At 42.3% G+C, this 13630-nt stretch overlaps 1 protein-coding gene across 2 annotated transcripts in view; it reads right to left on the bottom strand.

Annotated features, from left to right (window-relative positions):
• Nucleotides 1–5782: 5782 nt before the first annotated feature.
• The window catches only part of NHLH1 (nescient helix-loop-helix 1), a 158730-nt gene continuing 150882 nt past the window's right edge, over nucleotides 5783–13630 (bottom strand). For both annotated transcript variants that reach the window (XM_073567184.1, XM_073567183.1), the window contains exon 2: nucleotides 5783–8554. In XM_073567184.1, the coding sequence (XP_073423285.1) occupies nucleotides 7906–8292 (387 nt within the window). In that variant the 5' untranslated portion in view covers nucleotides 8293–8554 and the 3' untranslated portion in view covers nucleotides 5783–7905. The remainder of the gene's footprint in view (nucleotides 8555–13630) is intronic.

The following is a 13630-nucleotide window of genomic DNA, read 5'->3' on the forward strand; positions in this document are numbered from 1 at the left end:
AGCCTTGTGCTTGGAACTTCTAGGCAGGGTTCTCCTCTAACCCACGTCCTCTGTTCCCTTTTACTCCTTCATTCCATACTAATCTCTCCTTCTCATGGAAGATCAGGTTTCAGTTCAATGTCTTTCTCCTTCTTTCCTTTCCCGTGCCAGCAGACCCAGGTCACTGAGGTCTGCTGCAGCACCTCCTTCCTCCATCCCTCTCCCAGGCATCTTCTTTCCACACAACTCTCTGAGTGACTCTCCGACTCACACTGACCTCAAATCCTAAACCTTCCCGCTCTTTTATGTATTCTAACTCCGCCCGCCTCCCAGCACGTTTCGTGTTCCAAGCAGGGAGCCACCAAAGGTGCTCTGCTACACTCCAAGCAGTAAGCTGCAATGTGGCTTTGCTGAACTACTGTGTTGTGTGGGATGCCGATGTTGGAGCGTGGTCAGGAGCCTCCAACTTACCTGGATGGTAAGGCACCACACCTCAGGAGGAGATGCAGTACCTCTGTGGCGACTGAGCCTCAGGGGCGCCACAGAAGCATGGAGGTCGACCATGTTGGGTGAGACACCCTCTGGTCTCTGCTGTCTCACTCACCTTCTTTGGGAGCAGCGAGGTTAGCTATGCTGGACGGCATACCCTAAGGCCGCTGCTGTCTCAGCCACCGTCTGTGGGATCAGCTTAATTATTATGTTCCTTGGTGCTCTGGATTACCTATATAGACTTGTCTCCTCCCACCTTTTCTGTAGGTGCTAAAGGTTAACCATGTTGTGTGCGGAAGGTTGGGAGAATGTAGTGCAACACTCCCTCAGGTCTCTGCTGTCTCAGCCACCTTATGTGGGAGCAGGGAGGTCGGCCATTCTGAGCAACACACCCTCATGCTCATGTCTCTGCGATCTCAGCCACCTTCTGTGGGAGTATGGAGGTCGGCTACACTGGGCGATACTCTCTCAGACTTCTGCTGTCTCAGGCACAATCTGTGGAAGCAGGGAGGTCGGCCATGCTGGGTGTACACACCCTCAGGCCTCTGCTGTTTCAGCCACCTTCTGTGAGAGCAGAGAGGGTGGCCATACTGGGCGGCACACCCTATGGCCTCCGCCGTCTCAGTCACCTTCTGGGGGACCAGCTCCATTACTCTGCTCCTTGCTGCTATGTATTACAATCTGTGGCAGGAGCTTTATATAAACTTGGCTCCTCCCACCTTTTCTGTAGCCGCTGAGGTTAACCCTGCTGTGTGCAGAAGGTTGACACAAACTTATTAAAGTGAAAGTAACCAATACATGGCAACAGTTCGAAGAATCATCAGACAAACCATCAGCATATAGGCGACTAAAAACATCTATTGTGGGACTTTACCGTCTGCTAGAATGATGTATCTCATTCTATCCTGTGTGATACTATCTGCAGAGTTAATGTATCTTATCATTTCATATGTGATATCATGTGCTATTATGTATGATACTGTCTGTTGCCATTGTATCTAAGCCTGTCATGGGTGATACTATCTGCAGTCATGTATATAAACCTTTCATATCTAATACTAACTGCTGAGACTATGTATCTAAGTCTATCAGGTGTGATACTGTTGCATCTCAGCCTATCATGTCTGATACTGGTGTAGCTCAGCCTATTAGCCTAACATGTTTGATACTGGTGTATCTCAGCCTAACAAGTAAGATTCTGGTGTGATACCGGTATATCTCAGCCTATCATGTGACATACTGGTGTCATATCTAGAGAAAAAAATCGCCAGCAACATTAAAATTAATTCTAAAATTTTTTTATAAATGCATCAATGCCAAAAAGAAAAAAAACAGATGACCCCTGACAAAGCCACTTAGGGTGGTGACACGCGTCGGGTTCCTGCTCTGCCTGGCTCCTCTCCACATGGGCTTTATTTACAGATAACGCCATTTTGTGCTACTTCTTATAGGTGTCTGTGTCTCTACCACTTATCCTTATGTGCCCATTTTCGTGCTACTACAGTGCTCGCCTATAACGCTTAATGTCCTGTTTTCAGGACCCTGCTATATTATATTCAGGTTTGCTATTTAAGCTTGTAACTCTTTGAATCTTATGTATTTATATGGGTAAGCTGCTCTTGGTACCTTGTTCACATTTATTTGCTCGTATTGTTTGCACTTCATATGTTCCCTGTTGTGCACTTTCCAATTGCCATCCATATGAGTTATGTAATGTAGGGTCCTGAGCGTGAACTTAACATTTGTATTTTCTACCTCTTGTATGGGCACAAGAAATATCTTATAGATGGTGTACACTGGTTACATCGTGGTATGCTGTTTATATGGACTTAGGACTCCTATTTAAAATCATTTACATTGTGGAGGTTAGCTTCAGGTGGTTGGCCCTATTATGAGCCTAGTGATTTATGTAGCTATGTCACATGTGTGACTACTTTTAATGTTTTTAAATGTTTTTGTGCTTGCACTCTCTCCCTGCCCTCAATGTGTAGTGTGGGGTCTGTCACTCTCACCCTGCCCTCCATGTGTGGGATCTGTCACTCTCTCCCTGCCCTCCTTGTGTAGTGTGGGATCTGTCACTCTCTCCCTGCCCTCCATGTGTAGTGTGGGGTCTGTCACTCTCTCCCTGCCCTCCATGTGTAGTGTGGGGTCTGTCATCTCTCCCTGCCCTCCTTGTGTAGTGTGGGGTCTGTCACTCTCTCCCTGCTCTCCATGTGTAGTGTGGGGTCTGTCATCTCTACCTGCCCTCATGCGTAGTGTGGGATCTGTCACTCTCTCCCTGTCCTCCATGTGTAGTGTGCGGTCTGTCATCTCTCCCTGCCCTCTATGTGTAGTGTGGGATCTGTCACTCTCTCCCTGCCCTCCATGTGTAGTGTGGGGTCTGTCACTCTCTCCCTGCCCTCCATGTGTAGTGTGGGGTCTGTCATCTCTCCCTGCCCTCCATGTGTAGTGTGGGGTCTGTCATCTCACCCTGCCCTCCATGTGTAGTGTGCGGTCTGTCATCTCTCCCTGCCCTCTATGTGTAGAGTGGGGTCGGTCGCTCTCTTCCTGTCCTCCATGTGTAGTGTTGGGTCTGTCACTCTATGCCTGCCCTTCATGTGTAGTGTGGGGTCTGTCATCTCTCCCTGCCCTCCATGTGTAGTGTGGGGGTCTGTCACTCTTTACCTGTCCTCCATGTGTAGTGTGGGGTCTGTCACTCTCTATCTGTCCTCCATGTGTAGTGTGGGGTCTGTCACTATCTGTCCTCCTTGTGTAGTGTGGGGTCTGTCACTCTCTATCTGTCCTCCATGTGTAGTGTGGGGTCTGTTATCTCTCCCTGCCCTCCATGTGTAGTGTCAGGTCTGTCAATCTCTCCCTGCCCTCCATGTGTAGTGTGGGGTCTTTCACTCTTTACCTGTCCTTCATGTATAGTGTTGGGTCTGGCACTCTCTCCCTGATCTCCATGTGTAGTGTGGGGTCTGTCACTCTCTCTCTGCCCTCCATATGTAGTGTGGGGTCTGTCACTCTCTCCCTACCTTCCATGAGTATTGTGGGGTCTGTTATCTCTACCTGCCCTCCTTGTGTAGTGTGGGGTCTGTCATCTCTCCCTGTCCTCCACTAGTAGTGTGGGGTCTGTCATCACTACCTGCCCTCCGTGTGTAGTGTGGGGGTCTGTCACTCTGTCTCTCTGCCCTCCATGCGTAGTGTGGGGTCTGTCTTCTCTATCTGCCCTCCATGTGTAGTATGGGGTCTGTCATCTCTTCCTGCCCTCCATGTGTAGTGTGGGGTCTGTCATTCTCTCCCTGCCCTCCATGTGTAGTGTGAGGTCTGTCATCTCTCCATGCCCTCCATGTGTAGTGTGGGGTCTGTCATCTCTCCCTGTCCTCCATGAGTACTGTGAGGTCTGTCATCTCTACCTGCCCTCCATGTGTAGTGTGGGGTCTGTCATTCTCTCCCTGCCCTCCATGTGTAGTGTGAGGTTTATTATCGCTCCCTGTCATCCATGTGTAATGTGGGGTCTTTCACTCTCTCCCTGCCCATCATGTGTAGTGTGGGGTCGGTCACTCTCTTCCGGCCCTCCATGTGTAGTGTGGGGTCTGTCACTCTCTCCCTGCCCTCCATGTGTAGTGTGAGGTCTGTCATCTCTACCTGTCCTCCATGTGTAGTGTGGGGTCTGTCATCTCTACCTGCCCTCCATGTGCAGTGTGGGGTCTGTCACTCTCTCCCTGCCCTCCATGTGTAGCGTGAGGTCTGTCATCTCTACCTGTCCTCCATGTGTAGTGTGGCGTCTGTCATCTCTACCTGCCCTCCATGTGTAGTGTGCAGTCTTTCACTCTCTCCCTGCTCTCCATGTGTAGTTTGGGGTCTGTCACTCTCTACCTGTCCTCCATGTGTAGTTTGGGGTCTGTAACTCTCTCCCTGCCCTCCATGTGTAGTGTGGGGTCTGTCACTCTTTACCTTCCCTCTATGTGTAGTGTGAGGTCTGTCATCTCTCCCTGCTCTCCATGTGTAGTGTGGGGTCTGTCACTCTACCTGCCCTACATGTGCAGTGTGGGGTATGTCTTCTCTCCCTTTCCTCCATGAGTAGTATGGGGTTTGTAATCTCTCGCTTCACTCCTTGTGTAGTGTGGGGTCTGTCATCTCTACCTGTCCTCCATGTGTAGTGTGGGGTCTGTCATCTCTTCCTGTCCTCCATGTGTAGTGTGGGGTCTGTCACTCTCTCTCCGTCCTCCATTAGTGTGGGGTCTGTCACTCTCTCCCTGCCCTCCATGTGTAGTGTGAGATCTGTCATCTCTCCCTGCCCTCTATGTGTAGAGTGGGGTCAGTCGTTCTCTACCTTCCCTCCATGTGTAGTGTGGGGATCTGTCATCTCTCTCTGCCCTCCATATATTAGTGTGGGGTCTGTCACTCTCTACCTCTCCGCCATGTGTAGTGTGGGGTCTGTCACTCTCTCCCTGCCCTCCATGTGTAGTGTGGGGTCTGTCACTCTCTACCTGCCCGCCATGTGTAGTGCGGGGTCTGTCATCTCTCCCTACCCTCCATGTGTAGTGTTGGGTCTGTCATCTCTACCTGTCCTCCATGTGTAGTGTGGGGTCTGTCACTCTCTACCTGTCCTCCATGTGTAGTGTGGTATCACACAGCTTAGATACACTAGTTGCACTGGAGGTTTCTGACCTCCGTGAGCTCATCTTAAAGACATTATTACCTATGACAGATATAGATTTAGCAGCTCATCAGGGAACATCAAACATGATAGGTTTGGGTACGGAGGCTCAGTAGGTGTTATCACACATGATAGGCTTAGATGTACCAGCTTGCTGCACAGTATGTCACAGGATAAGCTTAGATACAACAGTTCAGCAACACAGTAATACCCATATTAGAATTAGACACACCATCTCAGCCTATCAGTATCACACATGACAGGCTTAGATATAATGGCACCTCAGACAATATCACAAATGTAAGTCCTAGATACACCAGCTGAGCAGTCCATGTAACTGGAGAGGTTTACGGGAGTCACCATTCAGTGTTGACCCCTTGAGGGAATACGTCCCCCATAATTGCCAACTGTGGACCAGGACCACTGAGCTTAAAATAGGTCTGGGATTTTATAGACCGCATCCAAAAGTGGGTGTTTTGGGAGGGCCAGGGCATATTCAAGAGGGGCAGGGTTAAGCAGAGCTTAGACGCCGTCAGCAATGTTGGAAACTATGTTTACCTGCTATTTGTTAGACAAAAGTGAAGGAAACCATGACAGTGATAGAATAAGCCTACATTAAAATTTAAAACCATGCAAACAAAAGTACTGTCAAATAAATAGACCGAAACGCGATTCTTTTTTAATTTTTTTTTAATTGAATCCTTCAACTTTTTTAAGAAATCATAAATAGTCTGTATTCCTTCTAAACACATAAAACATTGTCAAGGTATTTACAGTTGTTTTCAAGAGCTTGTTTAAATGTCATCAAATATATCTACAGACAAATGGAGGCTCTCGTGGCAGAACGGAGGTAAAACTCGAGTTCTGGTCAGAGGTCAGCACCCAAGTCTGAGTAATTTTCTTGTTTTTCCTCATAAAAAGTGCACAACACAGCAAATAAATAATGACGTATATAAATAAATAAAAATAAATTAATTTCTTAATTCCTGGCACATAAATTTTGGGTCTCTTAAAGGGAATGAACATGAAACAAAGGCGACAGAAGCCACAAAGGGAAAGATAATGGAGCTAGAGTGTAGATGTAGAATCAGCATGAGGTGAGAACTTAGATTAAAAGACTTCAACCTATAGATTGTGTTGTTTTTTTCAGAATATCTCGGCATCCCCTTTCTGCTCCATGTCATGTAACCCTGCGCTGCAAAATCCAAGGAAGAATTTTCATCATTGCTGTACAGATTTTATGGATTCTGAAAGGCCTTAAGAGTTTTTGAGTTAATTAGTTCGAAAAGTTAGAATGTCCTGAGTACATCCAAGAGAGGTGGCCCTATAGCAAATATATAACCATTAAAGGTCTCAGTGCTCGATTACCTTCCTACCCCTTGTGGGGTGGTGGTGATCTTTTGACCAGTTGGCCTCGATATTAGAGAAGCCATCTCCTTGTCAACACCAACCAGGAGGAACTAGGAGCATAAACATATCCTTCTTTCTGCTGGCTCCCTAATGGTATGTACACCCTTGTCCGGAAGATAGAACATTATCTGAACAATTAAAATTTCCAAATTCCTAGTCTATCTAGTCATTAAGGAGCAGATTTTGTTACCTTTGGCTACGAAATCATCTACATTGCAGACCTTCATGCTCCTATCTAGAGTAGGTAGTATTGGTTGTTGCATTGAGTCTTCTGAATATGAGTTACTTGAAGTTGGAGTTATTATACAGTTACCTTTCTTTCTATTTGCCATAGATCATTTCAAAGAAAACTTCAAAGATGTCGTTTATGTAGCGTAACTACTGGAGTTTTCCATGAGCTAATAGAGACAGAGTCTCTTGAATTTGGTAACCCCTCACTGAAGATGTATCAACCAACTACAAGCAACCAAGACTTGTAGACACAATTCTCCTCATTACCATCCAAATAACAAAGACTAATCAACTAGATATAGACCTTCATATGAAAGGAAAGTGCACATTTGATAATTTATTGTCAGTAAGTAACTTCCTGCCTAGAAACGGACTATTTATTCCACTATACCAATAGTAAACTGTACATGGAGGTTGGCAGTAATCTAAAGAAGGCCAATAGGTCACGCTATATAGAACATATGTTTTAAATATGAGAGCTACTTGATTTCAATGAGACATATGGATGGATCAATAAATGGAGCTCTAAAGATTCCCTGTTGGGAGAAGTCCACAACCAATGGCTGTCTATGGTGCCTGTGAAGAAGAATTCAAAGGCTTTCACTGATAAGGTCCCCATCTTCTAAGACCCCATAGTTATCTATTTTTACACTGCACTTATTTGTCTTGGGAGTTATCTTAGATAAACCAAGTTCTTGTAGACCAACCTTCACTAAACAATGAACAAGTGCAACTTGACCATAAGTCTGGAGATTTAGCAAGAATTCATGACCCTTAATATGGTCTTCAGCGTTCGTTGAAGATGAACAATATTGTTATTAATAAGTATTTGTTTTGTTTAAACTATATTCATAGGTAGATATAATTGATGGTCCTAATTCCACATACATATCCCATGAAGTCCATAACAATGAGAAGATGTGACTACTATGTGGAATAAGCTTGGGACTGGTGACCAGAATGGGAGATATCTGGAAAGCAGGTGCTTTACATTCTACGCTGGGAGGTGGGGACTTTACAAAAATCCATAAGAGAAAAGAAAAACATGGCCCCAAAGTTATTCCTCTGTAGTAAAGTCTTAGTCTGAAGCTGAAGACAGCAGCATTAAAAGAAAGAGGGTGAGCTATAACTCCATTTATTGCACCTTGAAGCAATCACACATCTAAAACGTGGTTGAGATAGGAGATGTAGCAGATAGCTAGTCGTAGGATCTCAATTTTGGAAAGTTTTTTGTCGGGGGGAAGAGTTGGCAGAAGCTTTCTCAACTCTGCAAAGGCCAAATTAAATGCTTCCACCCGTATGCGTTCCCGTGTAGCATGTGCTGTGCGGTATTTGGCTGTCGCTCTCCTCCGTCTGCGCCTCTCCTCTCTACTTAAGTGCTGAAGCTCTCGTTTTACTGCATCACTCGCTTCGCAAATCCGTGTTTCTCCACATAAACTGATTCCACCTGCGTCATTTAGTCCCCCTCCACCTCCACAATCACTAAACACGGATTCAGTCTCTGAATGAGCGGGGATTTCTGTTTGTTCGGAGTTTAACATCCTTCCTCTTTCAAGATTTTTTGATTTTGTCCCTTTGAATTCCCCAGATCAGTAGATAAAGTGCTTCAAGAAAGACTGTCTTTTGGATCTCATGGATCACGTTGGAATGTATGGGTTGACTGTGAAATGTGTCGCTTTCAGGCACGTTGCGCTTTTGTGGGCTTGCACAATGCACTTAAGAGAAAAAATTTAACTCATAAAAGTGTTCAGCTGAGATTAAGCCTTTATTTTCCTCTCTGCTCTCTTGTTTTTGTTTTTCCCCCTGGAACAAAAGAGAAATAGAGAGATTATAAAAGAGTTCCTTAATGGCTATGAAGGGAGTTGTGCCAGCAAGATAAAAGGTGAATTTAATGAGAATGAGGTACTATGGTATGTAGGAGAAGAATAAAACCACACACATGAATATAAAGCTAAATAAAAAAGAAGTAATACGCTTGGGAATGTTGTAAAAGGAAAAGCGAGTCAACAGAGGTTTATTCGAAGCACAATAAATCCTTTAGTTTCAACTATTAATTATATCACAGCAACACAGAAACCCAATACAAAACATACAGAAAGACATCCTTCAATATGGTCGGAATAAGTTTCATATAGTAAGATTGTTCCTATCATAAAAATGAAAAAAAATCTTAACTAACTTTTGCCCATACTGCTACATCAGATAAATTAGTTGAAATATTGTCAGAATCATGGAAAATACCTAGTGAATTGGTATTAAAAAAGTGTGAAAATACGCTTCCAACATTTCAAAAGTCGCCAATGATTCTCCCCTCTTGAAATCCACATCTTAGATCAACAGTGAATTAGGCTGTCTTATTTAGTCTATTGTCAATCTTACAGTCTTGATTTATCGAGAGACAGGATGAAAACTTTGGTTCTGGTACCATAATGGGTCCAGATTAAGCCCATTGATTCTCTTTCTTGGAATTATGTTCTTAAAAAATATAGAATTGGAATATTCTGTAAAGGCATGATATATTATGTCATTTACTATAAATAATTATAAAGTGTCCAGGATAGGTATTAAAACATAATGGTTTATTTGGTCACCAGGCATGAACCATGAGGTGATATTGCACCCATGGCGGGACCAAAATCTGAAATATAATGGCAAGTTTACTATACATCTACTTTCTGTATCCATTCAAACCAATAGAACTATATATTTTTATACATCACTGGAGGTCAACTGATGCCAGTCCAATAAATGTGTAACAACAACTCTCATTTTCATAAAGGTGTAAAGATGAATGGAATACTTTAAGTCTAAAGCTATAACAGAATGGCCCTCTGCATGACTACATTTGCCTAAAAACGATCCAAAAATTCAGAGGCACCAAAGATATAGGGATAAAACGTAGCTTTCATTCCATCCTTAAAATTATATAGCTAGGGTATAAACGTAAGGTAGACAACGCGACATTTCAGCCATAGTAACCCTTCATCTAGCCAGAAATACAAATAATACAAATTCAGTCCTGCGCCTTTCAGAAGTCTTGACAAACTGGATATAGCTACTTGGAGCAGTCAGAGTAGCCACAATGGTTATCTCCCAGGTTTCCCAGATTTGACAATTTAAGTACTTACAGACACAAGAAATAGTACCTATAGGAACAGGGCATAAATATCTGTGTACACATGCAAACTATAATGCATTAGTCAGGAAGAATAAGATGTCATAGTAATGGCAAATATATTATGTGTCAGGGGAAGGTGGCGGAACATTAATGGAGAGAAAATAACCCAGAAACAAGCCTGGAACAAGGGAAAGATGGATGACAGGCCAAAGAAAAATGTGCTGATATCACAGTCAAAGATTATTTCGAGAGTAAAGTGTCTTCTCCTCTCACACTAAGTGGAGCTGACGGAGAGGACAAATGAGAGGGATAGAACCAAGCACCCAAAGGCACTGGCCGGAGCCCGGGGGGAATGCAGCACATTTTATAAAGATAGATGTAAATGAAAATGCATTTTTCTCTCTAGGGTCTCATGAGACAGGACAGGTGGTGGATGGATGGGAAGGAGAGACATAGGGAGGGGGATGGAGAATAGGTCTGGGTGGGGGGGTATATTAAATTAGCCCGTATGTCACAGATTCTACCACTGGAGACATATGGAACCCAACACAGCTGTTTGTGCAATGTGTCTGAAAAGGTCTCAACTCCATGGGGGTCCCAGTGGGAATGTGGCACAGATAGACGCTCCTCCCAGTATACCCTCCTCTCCACCCATGTAAACAGCAATTTAAGTCTGTCTCTCTATCTACAATATCTATCTATCTATCTATCTATCTATCTATCTATCTATCTATCTATCCCATATCTATCTATCTAGCCCATATCTATCTATCTATCTATCTATCTATCTATCTATCTATCTATCCCATATCTACAGTATCTATCTATTATCTATCTATCTATCTATCTATCTATCTATCTATCTATTATCTGTCTATCTCATATCTATATATCTATTTAATATCAATTGTCCTTTAGCCAAAAAGTTTTTGAAGTCACCTAATTTACTAGTGCTGAGATTTTACAGTTTAGGGTTTCCTGTTTGGAAGCACCTGGAAAAGTCACATCCACTGGTTGTCAATGACTATAATGAAAAGTAACTACAGGCGAGCTGGGGAATGAGAAATGCTGGCGGCTATACAATGTTCTCTTAATCTGCCATAAAGTCTAAATTTCATGCTTTACCTAGCACCAACAGCTGGGGTTAATGTTAACTTGTTCAGTGCTGAGGTCTATCAATATAGGCAATGATTATTTGTATAATGTATAACAAATAGAAAAAAAACAAGACATATTAAAACCAAAGAAAAATGATAGATAGATAACAGATAGATAGATTATATGTATTATTGTACATTAAAATTATAATATATAATTAATAATAATAATCATTATTACTATTATATCATATATTATTGTGAATTAATAATAACTATTATTACTATTATATTGCATTAAATATATACGTACAGGTGCTTCTCACAAAATTAGAATATCATCAAAAAGTTAATTTATTTCAGTTCTTCAATACAAAAAGTGAAAATCATTATATAGAGTCATTACAGACAGAGTGATCTATTTCACGTGTTTATTTCTGTTGATGATTATGGCTTACAGCCAATGAAAACCCAAAAGTCATTATCTCAGTAAATTAGAATACTTTATAACACCAGCTTGAAAAAATGATTTTAAAATCCGAAATGTTGTCCTACTGAAATGTATGTTCAGTAAATACAGTCAATACTTGATCGGGGCTCCTTGTGCATCAATTACTGCATCAATACGGTGTGTCATGGAGGCGATCAGCCTGTGGCACTGCTGAGGGGTTATGGAAACCCAGGTTGCTTTGATAGCAGCCTTCAGTGCGTCTGCATTGTTGGGTCTGGTGTCTCTCATCTTCCTCGTGACAATACCACATAGATTCTCTATGGGGTTAAGGTCAGGCGAGTTTGCTGGCCAATCAAGCACAGTGATACTGGTGTTTGTAAACCAGGTATTGGTACTTTGGCAGTGTGGACAGGTGCCAAGTCCTGCTGGAGAATGACATTTCCATCTCCAATAAGCTTGTCGGCAGAGGGAAGCATGAAGTGCTCTTAAATTTCCTGGTAGACGGCTGCGCTGACTTTGGTCTTGATGAAAGACAGTGGACCTACACCAGCAGATGACATGGATGCCCAAACCATCACTGATTGTGCCAAAAGTACCAATACCTGGTTTACTAAGAACAGTATCACTGTGCTTGATTGGCTAGCAAACTTGCCTGACCTTAACCTCGTAGAGAATCTATGGTGTATTGTCACGAGGAAGATGAGAGACACCAGACCCAACAATGCAGACGAGCTGAAGGCTGCTATCAAAGCAACCTGGGCTTCCATAACACCTCAGCAGTGCCACAGGCTGATCGCCTCCATGTCACGCCGCATTGATGCAGTAATTGATGCAAAAGGAGCCCCGACCAAGTATTGAGTGCATTTACTGAACATACATTTCAGTAAGCCAACATTTCGGATTTTAAAATAATTTTTCAAGCTGGTGTTATAAAGTATTCAAATTTACTGAGATAATGACTTTTGGGTTTTCATTGGCTGTAAGCCAGAATCATCAACATTAACAGAAATAAACACGTGAAATAGATCACTCTATAATGACTCTACATAATATATGAGTTTCACTTTTTGTATTGAAGAACTGATATAAATTAACTTTTTGATGATATTCTAATTTTGTGAGAAGCACCTGTAGATAATTGATAGATGATAGATAGATGATAGATAGATAGATAATAGATAGTTGATAGATAGATAGAAAATAGATACATAATGGATAGATAGAAAATAGATAACAAATAATGGATAGATAATATAATCTATGTTTCATAGTATTCTTTCTTTTTTTCTGTCTATCTATCTATTCAGCTCTTTATTTTTTTCTTTCTTTCTTTCTGAAATCTATCTGTTTATCCAGCTATTTGCTTTTTCTTTCTATGTTTCTTCCTTTCTTTCTCAAATTCTCTCTTTCTATCTATATATCTATTTTTCTTTCTTTCTATTCAGTTGTTTTGTTCTTTCTTTGAATTATTTTTTTTCATTGCTTCTTTCTTTCTGTAATCTAGCCATCCATTCCTCTATATATCTATACATGCACCAGTAAGGTGATCTCTATGGATTATTCTGCCCCTTGTACATCCTCTACAGCCTCAGATCTGATATGGGGCCTTGTATTTGCCATTTAAAGTAAGTGCTGCTCCTCCCTGGTGAATAACTCCAGATAATACTGTATGTCACCCCCTCTCTCCATCTTATCCCATGGTGACATGTAGGTAGGCGGAGGGGCTGCTGATGATTAATGGGCGCACCTATTGTCAGGAGGAAAACAGGATAAATATGGCCTCTTTTCTGTTCCAGACCTGGGAATTTCATCTGATTACCGTGGCCGAGCTCTCCGGATTGTAGGGCGCATCGCTAACCACTAATGCAATCTTACAGATTGGATTCTGGAAACACTGAGGGGATTAAGGTGTAAAATTCGCAGAGGAAAGAAGACATTATTTCATTTTGGCAGACACCATCTATAACAGTTGTCATCATCGAATTACGTGTGTGTACAACTATATATATATGTCCATTGTCAGAACTCATCTGTTATTAATAAAGTTTTTAAATAAAACAAACAGATGATATAAAAATTCAGTAAAATCAGTCCGATACTCCGACTAACTTTTTAACATATTTTCATTGGTTAAACTCAATTTCTTTATTACTCTGGGCACTCAATCTCAGATTTGAGAAGTCAATGAAAATTCAACAGAAACTTATGTGTGA

The sequence above is a fragment of the Dendrobates tinctorius genome, unplaced genomic scaffold (genome assembly GCF_039654945.1).
Source record: "Dendrobates tinctorius isolate UK_male_01 unplaced genomic scaffold, ASM3965494v1 ptg000019l, whole genome shotgun sequence".
Lineage (NCBI taxonomy): Eukaryota > Metazoa > Chordata > Amphibia > Anura > Dendrobatidae > Dendrobates > Dendrobates tinctorius.